Source organism: Petromyzon marinus, unplaced genomic scaffold (assembly GCF_048934315.1).
Source record: "Petromyzon marinus isolate PM22_M1 ecotype Great Lakes invasive population unplaced genomic scaffold, UKy_Petmar_22M1.pri1.0 PM_Scaffold_17, whole genome shotgun sequence".
Lineage (NCBI taxonomy): Eukaryota > Metazoa > Chordata > Hyperoartia > Petromyzontiformes > Petromyzontidae > Petromyzon > Petromyzon marinus.
In genome coordinates, this window is record NW_027423135.1 from 1,972,985 (window position 1) to 1,991,532 (window position 18,548).

The window sequence follows — 18,548 nt, forward strand, 5'->3', positions numbered from 1 at the left end:
GCGATCGAGTGAGTTCGGTGCGTGGACGGGGCGAGCGATGGAGTGAGTCGGGCGAGTTTGTTGGGGGCGCGAGCGTGTGCCCCGTGACCTCCCGTCCCCCGTCACGCCCTCAAGGTGTTCAACTCGTCGCCGACGGAGAGCGTCGTCCCGCAGGAGCACGCCGACGTGGCTGCCATCGTTCCGCCTTTCAACGCCTTCTCCGCCCAGGGGGAGCCCGAGGTCTGAGCGGACGTTCGCCGCCGTGACGAATCGACTCGAACCGGATCTCTCTTGACTCGGAAACTTTCGTGGCCGCTAGGAATTCGGATTCACCGCTAGCGCTGCGACCGGAATCTTGGCGATGTTCGTGCGATTTTTTGTTTGTTTGTTCATATATACACACGTACTTCATTTTCATTTAGATTCTAGATCATCGCCGTTATTTTTAATTGCACCTTCGCGTGACTTTACCGAAAGGACCATGGGATACTGATGAAAACCCCTTTGTTCGTTTGGCCGGCGAAGGCCTCGCGCTGAGGCGTGTAGCCTCACTTTGCTTCCCAATTTGTTTTTTCGCGAGCGACCCTGGCCCAGCGCAAATTACCGCGCGGCGAAGTGGCTGATGATTGGCGTCGCCGCCGTCGCCGTCGCGTGCAGAGGCACAGCGGCAGCCGAATACTCGTCAACACGTGACCACGGGGAGGGAGAGAGAGAGACGCAGACTCCAAATATACAGCAGCAGCAGGCGTCGTCAGGATTGGGATCGAACCCACGACCTCCTGTAGACCAGGCGAGGTAGTCAACATCTCCTAGCCACCGTGATGATGATGATGGGAGAGAGAGAGACGCAGACTCCAAATATACAGCAGCAGGCATCGTCAGGGTCGGGATCGAACCCACGACCTCCTGTAGACCAGGCGAGGTAGTCAACATCTCCTAGCCTCCATGATGATGATGGGAGAGAGAGAGACGCAGAATCCAAATATCCAGCAGCAGGCATCGTCAGGATTGGGATCGAATCCACGACCTTCTGCGTACCAGGCGAGGTAGTCAACATCTCCTAGCCACACACAAATATACAGCGGCAGGCATCATCAGGGGTGTGATTAAACCCACGACCTCCTGCGTACCAGGCGAGGTAGTCAACATCTCCTAGCCACACACAAATATACAGCGGCAGCATCATCAGGGGTGTGATCGAACCCACGACCTCCTGCGTACCAGGCGAGGTAGTCAACATCTCCTAGCCACACACAAATATACAGCAGCAGGCATCATCAGGGTGTGATCGAACCCACGACCTCCTGCGTACCAGGCGAGGTAGTCAACATCTCCTAGCCACACACAAATACACAGCAGCAGGCATCATCAGGGGTGTGATTGAACCCACGACCTCCTGCGTACCAGGCGAGGTAGTCAACATCTCCTAGCCACACACAAATATAGCAGCAGGCATCATCAGGGGTGTGATCGAACCCACGACCTCCTGCGTACCAGGCGAGGTAGTCAACATCTCTCGTCACGACCTCCCCCCCCCCCTCCTCGCCCCACTCCACCCCTCGTGTCCGTGCGGTCTCGTGCCCCGTGACCTCTGACCTAGCAACCCGACCCCCTTGACCCTCCCTGACCAAGCCCTCGACCCCCTCGGCCCCCCAGGGGGAGCTGGTGTACGTGAACTACGGCCGCGTGGAGGATTTTGCGCTGCTGAGCGAGGTGCTGCACGTGGACGTTCGTGGCCGCATCGTTGTGGCCCGCTACGGGCAAATCTTCCGGGGAAACAAGGTGGGCTTGCTGCTGCTGCTGCTGCCCGTGGTGGGCCTGCTGCTGCTGCTACTACTGCTGCTGTTACTGCTGCTACTGCTGCTGCTACTGCTGCTACTGCTGCTGCTGTTACTGCTGCTGCTGTTACTACTGCTGCCCGTGGTGGGCCTGCTGCTGCTGCTGCTGTTACTGCTGCTGCTACTGTTACTACTGCTGCTACTGCTGCTACTGCTACTGCTGTTGCCCGTGGTGGGCCTGCTGCTGCTGCTGCTGCTGCCCGTGGTGGGCCTGCTGCTGCTGCTGCTACTGCTGCTGCTGTTACTACTGCTGCCCGTGGTGGGCCTGCTGCTGCTGCTGCTGTTACTGCTGCTGCTACTGTTACTACTGCTGCTACTGCTGCTACTGCTACTGCTGTTGCCCGTGGTGGGCCTGCTGCTGCTACTGCTGCTGCCCGTGGTGGGCCTGCTGCTGCTGCTGCTACTGCTGCTGCTACTGCTGCTGCTGTTACTACTGCTGCCCGTGGTGGGCCTGCTGCTGCTGCTGCTGTTACTGCTGCTGCTACTGTTACTACTGCTGCTACTGCTACTGCTGTTGCCCGTGGTGGGCCTGCTGCTGCTGCTGCTGCTGCCCGTGGTGGGCCTGCTGCTGCTGCTGCTACTGCTGCTGCTGTTACTACTGCTGCCCGTGGTGGGCCTGCTGCTGCTGCTGCTGTTACTGCTGCTGCTACTGTTACTACTGCTGCTACTGCTGCTACTGCTACTGCTGTTGCCCGTGGTGGGCCTGCTGCTGCTGCTACTGCTGCTACTGTTACTACTGCTGCTACTGCTGCTGCCCGTGGTGGGCCTGCTACTACTACTGCTACTACTGCTGCTACTACTACTACTGCTGCTACTGCTACTACTACTGCTGCTGCCCGTGGTGGGCCTGCTGCTACTACTACTGCTGCTAGTACTACTACTGCTGCTACTTACTACTACTGCTGCTACTACTACTACTGCTACTACTACTGCTGCTACTACTACTGCTACTACTGCTGCTACTACTACTACTGCTACTACTACTGCTGCTACTACTACTGTACTACTGCTGCTACTACTACTACTACTGCTGCTACTACTACTGCTACTACTGCTGCTACTACTACTACTGCTACTACTACTGCTGCTACTACTACTGCTACTACTGCTGCTACTACTACTACTACTGCTGCTACTACTACTGCTACTACTGCTGCTACTACTACTACTACTGCTGCTACTACTGCTACTACTACTGCTGCTACTACTACTGCTGCTACTACTACTGCTGCTGCCCGTGGTGGGCCTGCTGCTACTACTACTGCTACTACTGCTAGTACTACTACTGCTGCTACTACTTCTACTACTACTGCTGCTACTACTACTGCTACTACTGCTAGTACTACTACTGCTGCTACTACTACTACTGTTACTACTGCTGCTACTACTGCTGCCCGTGGTGGACCTGCTGCTGATACTGCTGCTGCTACTACTGCTGCTGCTGCCCGTGGTGGGACTGCTGCTGGTGGTGATGGTGGTGATGATGGTGTTACCGATGATGATGGTGTTACCGATGATGATGGTGTTACCGATGATGATGATGATGGTGTTACCGATGATGATGATGGTGTTACCGATGATGATGATGATGGTGCTACCGATGATGATGATGATGATGGTGTTACCGATGATGATGGTGTTACCGATGATGATGGTGTTACCGATGATGAAGATGGTGTTACCGATGATGATGATGATGTTACCAATAATGATGATGATGTCACCGATGACAATGATGATGATGTTACTGGTGGTGATGGTGTTACCGATGATGATGATGGTGTTACCGATGATGAAGATGGTGTTACCGATGATGATGATGTTACCAATAATGATGATGATGTCACCGATGACAATGATGATGATGATGTTCCTGGTGGTGATGGTGTTACCGATGACGATGATGATGATGGTGTTACCGATGATGATGATGATGTTACCAATAATGATGATGTCACCGATGACAATGATGATGATGACGTTACTGGTGGTGATGGTGTTACCGATGATGATGATGATGGTGTTACCGATGATGATGATGTTACTGGTGGTGATGGTGTTACCGATGATGATGATGATGTCACCGATGACAATGATGATGATGATGACGTTACGGATGACGACGCCGACGACGCTACCGATGCTTCTGCCGCTGGTGGTGTCGCAGGTGCAGAACGCGGAGCGTGCGGGCGCGCTGGGCATGCTGCTGTACTCGGACCCCCACGACTACTGCCCCCCGGGGGTGGAGCCCTACCCGGCGGGCTGGAGCCTCCCTCCAGACGGCGTGCAACGTGGGAACGTGCTGCTCGCCAACGGGGCTGGGGACCCGCTGACGCCGGGGTACCCCGCCACCGGTGAGTACAGCTCGCTCGCTCCACCCACGCTCTCCACCCACGCTCTCTCTCTCTCTCCACCCACTCACTCCACCCACACTCTCTCTCCACCCACTCTCTCTCTCTCCACCCACTCACTCCACCCACACTCTCTCTCCACCCACGCTCTCCACCCACACGCTCTCCACCCACACTCTCTCTCCACCCACTCCCCACGCTCACTCCACCCACGCTCTCTCCACCCACGCTCTCCACCCACACTCTCCACCCACACGCTCTCTCCCCACTCCCCACGCTCCCTCCACCCACGCTCCCTCCAACCACGCTCTCTCCACCCACTCCCCACGCTCTCTCCCCACTCCCCACGCTCTCTCCACCCACGCTCGCTCCACCCACGCTCTCCACCCACGCTCTCCACCCACACTCTCTCTCTCCACCCACTCTCCACCCACGCTCTCTCCCCCCACTCTCTCCCCCCCCCCACTCTCTCCCCCCCCCACTCTCTCTCCCCCCACTCACTCCACCCACACTCTCCACCCACACTCTCCACCCACGCTCTCTCTCTCCACCCACACTCTCCACCCACACTCTCCACCCACACTCTCCACCCACACGCTCTCCTCCACCCACTCTCCACCCACGCTCTCTCTCTCCACCCACGCTCTCTCCACCCACGCTCTCTCCCCACTCCCCACGCTCACTCCCCACGCTCTCCACCCATGCTCTCTCTCTCCACCCACACTCTCCACCCACGCTCTCTCTCTCCACCACACTCTCCACCCACTCTCCACCCACACTCTCCACCCACACTCTCCACCCACGCTCTCCACCCACGCTCTCCACCCACACTCTCCACCCACGCTCTCCACCCACGCTCTCCACCCACACTCTCTCTCTCCACCCACTCACTCCACCCACACTCTCTCTCCACCCACTCACTCCACCCACACTCTCCCCCACTCTCTCCCCCCCCCCACTCTCTCCCCCCCCCCCCCACTCTCTCCCCCCCCCCCACTCTCTCCCCCCCCCCACTCTCTCTCCCCCCCCACTCTCTCTCCCCACTCTCTCCCCCACTCTCTCCCTCCCCCACTCTCTCCCCCCACTCTCTCCCCCCCCCACTCTCTCTCCCCCCACTCTCTCCCCCCACTCTCTCCCCCTCCACTCTCTCCCCCCCCCACTCTCTCCCCCCCCCCCACTCTCTCCCCCCACTCTCTCCCCCCACCCACTCTCTCTCCCCACTCTCTCCCCACTCTCTCCCTCCCCCACTCTCTCCCCCCCCCACTCTCTCCCCCCACTCTCTCCCCCCCTACTCTCTCTCCCCCCACTCTCTCCCCCCACTCTCTCCCCCCACTCTCTCCCCCACTCTCTCCCCCCCCACTCTCTCCCCCCCCCACTCTCTCTCCCCACTCTCTCCCCCACTCTCTCCCTCCCCCACTCTCTCCCCCCCCCACTCTCTCTCCCCACGCTCTCCCCCCACGCTCTCCCCACTCTCTCCCCCCACTCTCTCCCCCCTCTTTCCCCCCCCCACTCTCTCTCCCCCCACTCTCTCTCCCCACTCTCTCCCCCCCACTCTCCCCCCCCCACTCCCCCCCCCCCCCACTCTCCCCACGCTCTCCCCACGCTCACTCCCCACGCTCACTCCCCACGCTCCCTCCCCACGCTCTCCCCACGCTCACTCCCCACGCTCCCTCCCCACGCTCTCCCCACGCTCCCACCCGCTCCGAGCGCTGTGTGTGCGCTAAACATCGGCACTGGGGGAGACAAAGGCGGCCGGGCTTGGTGTTGTGCTGCTCCTCCCCACCACCCCCACTCCGTGCCGGCCTTCGTAGGCTTGCCCCGAGGGTCTGTCCGAGGCTACGCGGGTGACCTTTGTGTTTGGCAGAGCACGCCTTTCGGAAGGGGCTTGCCGACGGAGTGGGCTTGCCCAAGATCCCGGTGCATCCCCTGAGCTACCGCGACGCCGAGGAGCTGCTGCGGTGGGAACCGGCAACACCGACAGCACCGCTACCGCCTCCACCAACTCCACCACTACCACCACCACTACCACCACCACCTCCACCACCACCGCTACCGCCTCCACCAACTCCACCACTACCACCAGCACTACCGCTACCACCTCCACCACTACCACTACCACCTCCACCAACTCCACCACTACCACCAGCACTACCGCTACCACCACTACCACCACCTCCACCACTACCACTACCACCAGCACCACTACCATCTCCACCAACTCCACCACTACCACTACCGCTACCACCACCACCACTACCACCACCACTACCGCTACCACCACCACCACTACCGCTACCACCACCACCACTACCACCACCACTACCACCACTACCACCACCACCACTACCACCAGCACCACTACCACCTCCACCACCACTACCGCTACCACCACCACCACTACCACTACCACCACCACCTCCACCACCACCACTACCACCAGCACCACTACCACCTCCACCACCACTACCGCTACCACCACCACCTCCACCACTACCACTACCACCACCGCTACCACCGCTACCGCCTCCACCAACTCCACCAACTCCACTACCACCACCGCTACCACCACTACCACCTCCACCACCACCGCTACCACCACCACTACCACCACCACCGCTACCACCACCACCACTACCAGCTCTACCGCTACCACCACCACCGCTACCACCACCACCACCACCACTACCACCACCACCACTACCACCTCCACCGCTACCACCACCACCGCTACCACCACCACTACCACCACCACCTCCACCACTACCACCACCACTACCACCACCACCTCCACCACCACCACTACCACCAGCAACACTACCACCTCCACCACTACCGCTACCACTACCGCTACCACCACCACCACTACCACCACCACTACCACCAGCACCACTACCGCTACCACCACCACCACTACCACCACCACTACCACCTCCACCACCACCACTACCACCACCGCTACCACCGCTACCGCCTCCACCAACTCCACCAACTCTACTACCACCACCACCGCCTCCACCACTACCACTACCACCTGCACCACCTCCACCACCGATACCACCACCACCACCACTACCACCACTACCACCACCAACACCGCTACCCCCACTGCTACCACCGCTACCGCCACCACCAACTCCACCACTACCACCACTACCACCACCGCCGCTACCGCTACCACCACTACCACCACCACTACCACCACCACCACTACCACCTCCACCACCACCACTACCACCTCCACCACCACCGCTACCACCACTACCACCACCGCTTCCACTAAAGCCACCACCGCTACCACCGCTACCACCACTACCGCTACCACCACCACCACCGATACCACCGCTACCACCACCAACGATACCACCACCACCACCGCTATCACCACCACCACTATCACCACCACCACCGCTACCACCACCACCGCTACCACCACCACCACTACCACCACCACCGCTACCACCGCTACCACCGCTATCACCACCACCACTACCACCACCAACGCTACCACCACCACCGCTACCACCATCGCTACCACCGCTACCACCACTACCGCTACCACCGCTACCACTACCACCACCGCTACCACTACCACCACTATCACCACTACCACCACCACCACTGCTACCACCGCTACCACCACCACTATCACCACTACTACCACCACCACTACCACCACCGCTACCACCACCACCACTACCACTGGTACCACCAGCGCTACCACCGCTTCCACCGCTACCACCACCACCACCACAACTACTACCACCGCTACCACCACCTTCACTACCACCACTACCGCTACCACCGCCACTACCACGACCTTCGCTACCGCAGCCACCGCTACCACCACCGCCATCACCACCATCATCACTGCCATCACCACCACCACTACTGTGTGAGTCTATGTGTCTCTGTGTGTCTCTGTGTGAGTCTATGTGTCTCTATGTGTCTCTGTGTGAGGCTGTGTCTCTATTTGAGTCTATGGGTCTCTATGTGTCTCTGTGTGTCTCCATGTGAGTCTATGGGTCTCCATGTGAGTCTATGGGTCTCTATGTGTCTCTGTGAGTCTATGTGTGTGTATGTGTCTCTGTGTGTCTCTGTGTGAATCTATGGGTCTCTATGTGTCTCTGTGTGAGTCTATGAGTCTCTATGTGTCTCTGTGTGAGTCTGTGTCTCTGTGTAAGTCTATGTGTCTCTGTGTGAGTCTATGTATCTCTGTGTGAGTCTATGTGTCTCTGTGTGAGTCTATGTGTCTCTGTGTGTCTCTATGTGTCTCTGTGTGAATCTATGTGTCTTATGTGTCTCTGTGTCTCTGTGTGAGTCTATGTGTCTCTCTGTGTCTCTGTGTGAGTCTATGTGTCTCTATGTGTCTCTGTGTCTCTGTGTGAGTCTATGTGTCTCTATGTGTCTCTGTGTCTCTGTGTGAGTCTATGTGTCTCTGTGTCTCTGTGTGAGTCTATGGGTCTCTATGGGTCTCTGTGTGTCTCTATGTGAGTCTATGTGTCTCTGTGTCTCTGTGTGAGTCTATGTGTCTCTCTGTGTCTCTGTGTGAGTCTATGTGTCTCTATGTGAGTCTATGGGTCTCTATGTGTCTCTGTGTCTCTGTGTGAGTCTATGTGTCTCTGTGTGAGTCTATGGGTCTCTATGTGTCTCTGGGTCTCTGTGTGAGTCTATGTGTCTCTGTGTGAGTCTATGTGTCTCTCTGGGTCTCTGTGTGAGTCTATGTGTCTCTGTGTGAGTCTATGGGTCTCTATGTGTCTCTATGTGTCTCTATGTGTCTCTGTGTCTCTGTGTGAGTCTATGGGTCTCTCTGTGTCTCTATGTGTCTATATGTGTCTCTGTGTGTCTCTGTGTCTCTGTGTGAGTCTATGTATCTCTATGTGTGTCTCTATGTGTCTCTGTGTCTCTGTGTGTCTCTATGTGTCTCTATGTGTTCTGTGTGAGTCTATGGGTCTCTATGTGTCTCTGTGTCTCTATGTGTCTCTGTGTGAGTCTATGTGTCTCTATGTGTCTCTATGTGTGTCTATGGGTCTCTATGTGTCTCTATGTGTCTGTGTGAGTCTCTGTGTGAGTTTATGGGTCTCTATGTGTCTCTATGTGTCTCTGTGTCTCTGTGTGAGTCTATGTGTCTCTATGTGTCTCTGTGTGTCTCTGTGTGAGTCTATGGGTCTCTATGTGTCTCTGTGTGAGTCTATGTGTCTCTATGTGTCTCTGTGTGTCTCTGTGTGAGTCTATGGGTCTCTATGTGTCTCTGTGTGAGTCTATGTGTGTCTCTGTGTCTCTGTGTGAGTGTATGTGTCTCTATGTGTCTCTGTGTGTCTCTGTGTGAGTCTATGGGTCTCTATGTGTCTCTGTGTGTCTCTATGTGTCTCTGTGTGTCTCTATGTGTCTCTGTGTGTCTCTATGTGTCTCTGTGTGAGTCTATGTGTCTCTGTGTGAGTCTATGTGTCTCTGTGTGTCTCTATGTGTCTCTGTGTGTCTCTATGTGTCTCTGTGTGTCTCTATGTGTCTCTGTGTGTCTCTATGTGTCTCTGTGTGTCTCTATGTGTCTCTGTGTGAGTCTATGTGTCTCTGTGTGAGTCTATGTGTCTTATGTGTCTCTGTGTCTCTGTGTGAGTCTATGCCGCCCGTGCCCCCCCCCCCCCCCCAGGGACATGGGGGGCGCCCCCCCGCCGAGCGAGGCCTGGAGGGGAAGCCTCAACGTCTCCTACAACGTGGGGCCCGGCTTCCTAGCCACGCGGGCCTCCTGGTGAGGGGGGAAGGGGGGCGGGGGGGGTGGGTGGGGGGGGTGGGGGGCTGGTGGGGGGGGGGTGGGTGACCTGTTGACCCCCCCTCACCCCCCTCCCCCCCCCGTCCCCCCCCTCCGAGCAGGAGGGTGAGGATGCTGGTGAGGACACAGAACCAGGTGAGGAGGATCTACAACGTGGTGGGGACCATCCACGGGGCGGTGGAGCCAGGTGATGACTCGCTCGCCCACCCACCCGCCCACCCACCCACTCGCTCACCCACCCACTCGCTCACCCACCCACTCGCTCACCCACCCACCCGCTCGCTCGCCTACCCACCCACTCCCTCGCCCACCCGTTCACCCACCCACCCACTCACTCACCCACCCACTCGCTCGCCCACCCGTTCACCCACCCACCCACTTACTCATCCACCCACTCGCTCACCCACCCACTCGCTCACCCACGCACGCTCCCACCCACCCACTCACCCACCCACCCACTCACCCACCCACTCGTTCACCCACCCACTCACCCACTCGCTCACCCGCCCAACCGCTCACTCGCTCACCCACCCACCCACTCATTCATTCACTCACCTACTCACTTGCTCACTCGCTCACTCACCCACTCACTCACCCACCCACCCACCCACTCACTCACCCACCCACCCACCCACTCACTCACCCACTCGCTAACCCACTTGCTCGCCCACCCGCTCACTCACCCACTCACCAGCCCACCCGCTCACCCACTCACCCGCTCACCAGCCCACCCGCTCACCAGCCCACCCGCTCACTCACTCACCCACTCAGTCACTCACCCGCTCACCCGCCCAGTCATTCACCCACTCACTCACCCACTCGCTCGCTCAGTGCTTTGACCGTCTAAGTCTCACTGGTGACGGTGGGCGTGTCTCTGTCTGTCCCCCCCTCCCCCCGCCGTGTGCACAGACCGCTGGGTCATCCTGGGGGGTCACCGTGACACGTGGGTGTTTGGGGGCATCGACCCCATGACCGGGGCCGCCACCCTGCAGGAGGTCGCAAAGGTCACGGGAGCCATGCGGCGCTCGGGTGAGCCGGCGCTCCCCCCGCTCACCTGGCCAGCTCACCTGGCAAACTCACCCGCTCACCGGTCCACTCACCCGCTCACCGGCCCACTCACCTACTCACCGGTACACTCACCTACTCACCGGTCCACTCACCTACTCACCGGTACACTCACCTACTCACCGGCCCACTCACCGGCCCACTCACTTACTCACCACTCACCTACTCACCGGTCCACTCACCTGCTCACCGGCCCACTCACCTCCTCACCGGTCCACTCACCGGCCCACTCACCTAGTCACCACTCACCCGCTCACCGGTCCACTCACCTACTCACCGGTACACTCACCTACTTACCGGCCCACTCACCTACTCACCGGCTCACTCACCTGTCCACTCACTGGTCAACTCACCTGTCCACTCACCTGTCCACTCACCTGCTCACTCACCTGTCCACTCACCTGCTCACTCACCTGCTCACTCACCTGTCCACTCACCTGTCCACTCACCTGCTCACTCACCTGTCCACTCACCTACTCACCAGCCCACTCACCTGTCCACTCACCTGTCCACTCACCTGCTCACTCACCTGTCCACTCACCTGCTCACTCACCTGTCCACTCACCTACTCACCTGTCCACTCACCTGTCCACTCACCTGCTCACTCACCTGCTCACTCACCTGCTCACTCACCTGTCCACTCACCTGCTCACTCACCTGTCCACTCACCTACTCACCGGCCCACTCACTTGCTCACTTACCTGCTCACTCACCTGTCCACTCACCTGTCCACTCACCTGTCCACCCACCTGCTCACTCACCTGCTCACTCACCTGTCCACTCACCTGCTCACTCACCTGTCCACTCACCTGCTCACTCACTTGCTCACTCACCTGCTCACTCACCTGCTCACTCACCTGTCCACTCACCTGCTCACCTGTCCACCCACCTGCTCACTCACCTGTCCACTCACCTGCTCACTCACCTGCTCACTCACCTGTCCACTCACCTGCTCACCTGTCCACCCACCTGCTCACTCACCTGTCCACCCACCTGCTCACTCACCTGCTCACTCACCTGTCCACTCACCTGTCCACTCACCTGTCCACTCACCTGCTCACTCACCTGTCCACTCACCTGCTCACCCACCTGCTCACTCACCTGTCCACTCACCTGTGGTGAGGCTGATCCCCAGGTTGGCGCCCACGGAGGAGTCTCAAGCTGTGCAGCTGGGACGCCGAGGAGTTTGGGCTCCAGGGGTCCACCGAGTGGGTTGAGGTGAGCGGGGGGGTGAGCGGGGGGGGTGAGCGGGAGGGTGAGCGTGGGGGTGGGAGGGTGAGCGGAGGGGTGAGCGGTTGGGTGGGCGGGAGGGTGAGCGGGAGGGTGAGCGGGTGGGGTGGGAGGGTGAGCGGGGGGGTGAGCGGGTGGGGTGGGAGGGTGAGCGGGGGGGTGAGCGGTTGGGTGGGTGAGCGGGTGAGCCGGTGGGTGAGCAGTAGGGTGAGCGGGAGGGTGAGCGGGAGGGTGAGCGGGAGGGTGAGCGGGTGAGCGGGTGAGCGGGAGGGTGAGCGGGTGAGCGGGTGAGCGGGTGGGTGAGCCGGAGGGTGAGCGGGTGGGTGAGCAGTAGGGTGAGCGGGAGGGTGAGCTGGAGGGTGAGTGGGGGGGCGAGCGGGGGGGCGAGCGGGGGGGCGAGCGGGGGGGCGAGCGGGGGGGCGAGCGGGTGTGTGGGCGGGAGGGTGGGGCGAGCGTGCGAGCGGGTCGGTGAGTGGTTGCGTGGGTGAGTAAGATGACGAGTACCCACGTGGGTACCCACGTGGGTACTCAGGCACCCGTGTCACAGCCCCCCCCCTCCCCCCCCCGTGCCCCCCCCCCCGTACCAGGACAAGGCCCAGGTGCTGCTGAGCCGTGCCGTGGCCTACATCAACGCCGACTCGGCCATCGAGGGTGAGGAGCAGGGCCCTCTCGTGTACGTGCGTCTATGTGTGTGCGTGTGTGTGTACGTGTGTGTACGTGTGTGTACGTGTGTGTACGTGTGTGTACGTGTGTGTACGTGTGCATGTACGTGCGTGTGCGTGCATGTGCGTGTGTGTGTCTCTGTGCATCTATGTGTGTGTGTGTGTCTCTGTGCGTCTGTGTGTGTGTGTGCTCGCTAGAAGCATTTGCTCCAAACAGTCTGTTAAAGCGTAATGGGGGATCTTTGTCTTTGTGTCTGAGCATGCGCGCGTGTCTCTGTGTGTGCGTCTCCGTGTGTGTCCGTGTGTGTGTCCGCGTGTCTCTGTGTGTGTGTCCGTGTGCATCTCCACGTGTCTCTGTGTGTGCGTCTCCGTGTGTGTCCGTGTGTGTGTCCGTGTGCATCTCCACGTGTCTCTGTGTGTGTGTCCGCGTGTCTCTGTGTGTGTGTCCGCGTGTCTCCGCGTGTCTCTGTGTGTGTGTCCGCGTGTCTCTGTGTGTGTGTCCGCGTGTGTGTCCGCGTGTCTCTGTGTGTGTGTCCGCGTGCATCTCCACGTGTCTCCGTGTGTGTGTCCGCGTGTCTCTGTGTGTGTCTCCGCGTGTCTCTGTGTGTGTGTCCGCGTGTCTCTGTGTGTGTGTCCGCGTGTGTGTCCGCGTGTCTCTGTGTGTGTTCGCGTGCATCTCCACGTGTCTCCGTGTGTGTGTCCGCGTGTCTCTGTGTGTGCGTCTCCGCGTGTCTCTGTGTGTGTGTCCGCGTGTCTCTGTGTGTGTGTCCGCGTGTGTGTCCACGTGTCTCTGTGTGTGTCCGCGTGCATCTCCACGTGTCTCTGTGTGTGTGTCCGCGTGTCTCTCTGTGTGTGTCCGCGTGTCTCCGTGTGTGTCCGCGTGTCTCTGTGTGTGTGTCCGCGTGTGTGTCCGCGTGTCTCTGTGTGTGTCCGCATGCATCTCCACGTGTCTCCGTGTGTGTGTCCGCGTGTCTCTCTGTGTGTGTCCGCGTGTCTCCGTGTGTGTGTCCGCGTGTCTCTGTGTGTGCGTCTCCGCGTGTCTCGCTGTCTGCACCACGGCAGGCAACTTCACTCTGCGTGTCGACAGCTCGCCAATGCTCCACCGCCTCGTCTACAGCGTGGCGAAGCAGGCGAGGAACTCCACTCCCCCCCTCCTGCTCCCCTACACATCGCTCTCTCTGTGTGTGTCTGTCTGTGTGTGTGTCTGTGTGTGTGTGTCTGTGTGTGTGTCTGTGTGTGTGTGTGTCTGTGTGTGTGTGTCTGTGTGTGTGTGTGTGTCTCTTTGTGTGTGTGTGTGTCTGTGTGTGTCTGTGTGTGTCTCTCTGTGTCTGTCTGTGTGTGTGTCTGTGTGTGTCTGTCTGTGTGTGTCTGTGTGTGTGTGTCTGTGTGTCTGTGTGTGTGTGTCTGTGTGTGTCTGTGTGTGTGTGTCTGTGTGTGTGTCTGTGTGTGTGTGTCTGTGTGTGTGTCTGTGTGTCTGTCTGTGTGTGTGTCTGTGTGTCTGTCTGTGTGTGTGTCTGTGTGTGTGTCTGTGTGTGTGTGTCTGTGTGTGTGTGTCTGTGTGTGTCTGTGTGTGTGTGTCTGTGTGTGTGTCTGTGTGTGTGTCTCTGTGTGTGTCTGTGTGTGTGTGTGTGTCTGTGTCTGTGTGTGTCTGTGTGTGTGTGTGTGTCTCTTTGTGTGTGTGTCTGTCTGTGTGTGTCTGTCTGTGTGTGTCTGTGTGTGTGTCTCTGTGTGTGTCTGTGTGTGTGTCTGTGTGTGTGTGTCTGTGTGTGTCTGTCTGTGTGTGTCTGTGTGTGTGTGTGTGACCTCCTGCCAGCGGGCGTTCGACACTTCACGTGGCCTCACGGTGCACATAGCCTGGCACAAGCGTCGTGGTGACGTCAACGCCACTTAGTGGCGAATGGCGGTTGTTGTTGTTGTTGTTGTTGTCTCTGTGTCTGTGTGTGTCTGTCTGTGTGTGTCTGTCTGTGTGTGTCTGTCTGTGTGTGTCTGTGTGTGATTGAGCAGCTATTACCAAATCATCAGCATACATAACGTGGTTGAGCAATAGGGAGCCATCCCTTGACCGCACCCGGGCATCGATCAGCCTCCCATTATATCTGTACCAAATGGAGATTCCCCCGCTACAGCTATTGAAGGCTTCACGAATTACGTGGTCGAAATAGATGTTAAATAATGTGGGAGCCAGAGGACATCCCTGTCGCACCCCAAGGTGTACAGGGAATGGCTCTGACTCCCGGCCACGTAGTTTTACCCGGGCCCATTCACCATCATGAAGGTCCTTAATGATCGTGAGCAGAGGGTCAGGTACTCCAAAAGCACGAAGAACAACCCAGAGCCCAGGCCTACTGATGGTATCATAGGCCTTGACCAGGTCAATAAAGCAGAGATGTAGGTCTTGTTGATTTGGTAATAGCTGCTCAGTCAGAGGAGGAGTTGGAGACGCTGCTGCTGAGACTGGAGCGTGCCACTAAGAGGTGGGGCCTTACCATCAGCCCCACAAAAACTAAGCACCTGCCTGGGTATTTTGTACCATCGGACACTCCACCCCCACAACTCCCGATCGGTGATGGGGCAGTTGTGGAGAGAGTGGAGAGTTTCCCGTACCTGGGCAGTGTGCTTATGACTGGCTCCAGTTTAACAGCAGAGGTCTCACTCCGAATCAGTCGAGTGGCAATATCTTTTCATCGGTTGCGTAACGCTGTGTGGAAGCTACCTGGTCTGTCGCTCCGCACTAAGCTTCAGGTCTTCTCGGCCACGGTCATTCCCTCCCTTCTCTACGCTTGCGAAACGTGGACCCCCCTAATGGAACATCTTCGCCGGTTAGAAACATTTAGGCTGGCCTGCCTACGATCCATCCTGGGTTTAACCAGACTGGATTGTGTGAGGAGCTCACAAATCCTTGAAAGATCTGGGCAAGGTCCCATCGGTGAGCTCCTCCGGCGGGCAAGGCTGCGATGGCTGGGTCATGTAGCCCGCATGCCCAGCCACCGCATGCCGAAACAGCTTTTGTTCGGCCGGATTGAGGGGGCAAAGCGGGCGCGGCACGGGCTAGAGAAGAGATGGAGTGATGTGGTACAGGAGGACGTGGAGCTTAGTGGACTTGTCGATGACTGGTACCAGCGGTGTCAAGATCGGCCTCTGTGGAGGAGGCTGGTGAAGGATGCTACTGGGCAGTTGGAGGTAGTTGCCCTCCAACAACAACGGAGGGCGGAGGAGCGACGCTCACAACAACGAGCGGAGTGCCGGGTGGCCAAAGCACAGCAGATTGGCACAGTAGGGGGCACAGGTGGTGCATCAGCCAGTCATCTCAGTCAGTCGACCCGTGGCACCTGGGTCTGCCCCGTGACCTCCTGCCAGCGGGCGTTCGACACTTCACGTGGCCTCAGGGTGCACATAGCCTGGCACAAGCGTCGTGGTGACGTCACCACCACTTAGTGGCGAATGGCGGTTGTTGTTGTTGTTGTCTGTCTCTGTGTGTGTCTGTCTCTGTGTGTGTCAGTGTAAGTGTAGCTCTGTGTGTGTGTCTGTGTGTGTGTCTTTGTGTGTGTCTGTCTCTGTGTTTGTCAGTGTAAGTGTAGCTCTGTGTGTGTGTCTGTGTGTGTGTCGTGGTTACTTATGCCCCCACCGGAAATGAACATCCGTGGAGGGATGCAGGCAAAGCCAATGAGTCAGATGCCTTCTATGACCTCCTGCCACAGGTGCCAGCTAAAGTGGCCCCTCGGGATAGAGTCATCTTGTTGGGTGACTTCAATTCCCGAGTGGGTCATGATGCTGGCACCTGGTCTGGAGTGATTGGAAGGCATTGGCCAGATCAGCTCAATAACAATGGTAGGAGGCTGCTAGACTTCTGTGCAGCCCATGGGTTTGTAATTACCAACACGCTTTTCCGGCATCGGCGCATCCACACAACATCATGGATACACTCCGAGTCCAAGCAAGAACATCTGCTGGACTACATAGTGACGGAATAGCAGATGCGGGCCCATGTCCTTGACACCAGGACCTACCGTGCAGCTTATCTGCCCACTGACCATCGACTAGTCATCTGTAAGATGCGCCTGCCATTCTTGCACTCCGGTGGTGGGTGTACACCCAGGATCCCATTCAAACCCACAGTCGCCTGGTCTCAGCTAGCCGATGAAAGTTGCAAGTGACAACTTCAACGTCGCTTGCAGCTGGGGTTGGCATCGTCCCCCACCCTCCTCCTGATGCCGAGAGGCCGTGGCTCATGCAGCTGCAAAGGCTGCAATGGGGTACACGGTCAGAGACCCTGGCTGCTTTATTGAACCGGTCAAGGCCTATGATACCATCGGTAGGCCTGGGTTCTCAGTTGTTCTTCGTGCTTTCAGAGCCCCTGACTCTGCTCACGACCATTGAGGACCTTCATGACAGGTCGACTCAGCCCGGACAAAGCTACGTGGCCGGGAGCCGGGAGCCAAATTCCCCGTTCACCTTCGAGTGCGACAGGGATGCCCTCCGGGCTCCCGCGTTCTTTAATTTTCGACCACGTCGTTCGAGAAGCCCCCACATGGCTCCACCGTGGTAACAATACAACGTGGAGGATGATCGATGCCCGGGAGCGATTTGAGGGATTACTCCCTGTTGATGATCTGTCGATGGCTGCTCACTCGAGAGGCGTGAGGTGGAGGGCACCGCCGCTCAACCTGGGGCCTGCCACGGTGGGGTGGGGCCCTCGACCGGCAGCCCCGCCGAAGCTAAGCGGGGCCCTCCGTCTCCGCGTGTGTCCGCAGGTGCCCAGCCCTGACGAGGGACAGGAGGGGCGGAGCCTCTACGACACGTGGCTCGCGCGCGATCCGTCCTCCACCAATCGGAGCCTCCCAAAGTGAGCGGGCGTCACCGATGGGCCCCGACGTCCACAGATGTCAACCCACGTGGTCTCTTACCTCCGTGTGCTTGGGCAGGGGCACCGAGGCTTCTTGGTCCACGCGGCGCGCAGCCGTTTCAACACGGGCAGCGGCTATCATCATACATTGTTGTCCATCTGTTTGTGTGTCTCCCCCTGTGGTGGGACTTTGTAGGATGAACGTTGAGATTTCTAAGGGGCACGGGGTGACCGATAAGGTCCGAGTTGGTCTGTGATAAGGTTAGGGCACTGACAAGGTATGGTATAGTAGTGTATACTGTAGTGTAGTGTATAGTAGTGTAGTCTATAGTGTAGTATATAGTAGTGTATAGTGTAGTGTATACTGTAGTATAGTGTAGTGTATAGTGTATAGTGCAGTGTATAGTGTAGTGTATAGTAGTGTATAGTGTAGTGTATAGTAGTGTAGTGTATTGTAGTGTATAGTAGTGTAGTGTATAGTGTAGTGTATAGTAGTGTAGTAGTGTAGTGTATAGTAGTGTAGTGTATAGTAGTGTAGTATATAGTAGTGTATAGTGTAGTGTATACTGTAGTGTAGTCTATAGTGTAGTGTATACTGTAGTGTATAGTGTAGTGTATACTGTAGTGTAGTGTATAGTAGTGTAGTGTATTGTAGTGTATAGTAGTGTAGTGTATAGTAGTGTATAGTGTATAGTAGTGTATAGTGTAGTGTATAGTCACTTTGTAGCAAGAAGGTTGAGATTTATAAGGAGCACGGGGGTGAACAATAAGGTCCGAGTTGGTCTGTAATAAGGTAAGGCACTGGTAAGGGTT

The 18,548-nt window shown here is 57.8% G+C and overlaps 1 protein-coding gene across 8 annotated transcripts in view; it reads left to right on the forward strand.

Annotated features, from left to right (window-relative positions):
• LOC116956822 (putative N-acetylated-alpha-linked acidic dipeptidase) overlaps positions 1-18,548 on the forward strand; it is a 49,390-nt gene that overhangs the window by 17,365 nt on the left and 13,477 nt on the right. For all 8 annotated transcript variants that reach the window (XM_076063712.1, XM_076063705.1, XM_076063704.1 and 5 more), the window contains 11 exons: positions 115-219; positions 1,636-1,761; positions 3,985-4,171; positions 6,033-6,126; positions 9,816-9,914; positions 10,037-10,122; positions 10,845-10,964; positions 12,136-12,218; positions 12,818-12,881; positions 13,955-14,022; positions 17,644-17,735. In XM_076063712.1, the coding sequence (XP_075919827.1) occupies positions 115-219; positions 1,636-1,761; positions 3,985-4,171; positions 6,033-6,126; positions 9,816-9,914; positions 10,037-10,122; positions 10,845-10,964; positions 12,136-12,218; positions 12,818-12,881; positions 13,955-14,022; positions 17,644-17,735 (1,124 nt within the window). The remainder of the gene's footprint in view (positions 1-114; positions 220-1,635; positions 1,762-3,984; positions 4,172-6,032; positions 6,127-9,815; positions 9,915-10,036; positions 10,123-10,844; positions 10,965-12,135; positions 12,219-12,817; positions 12,882-13,954; positions 14,023-17,643; positions 17,736-18,548) is intronic.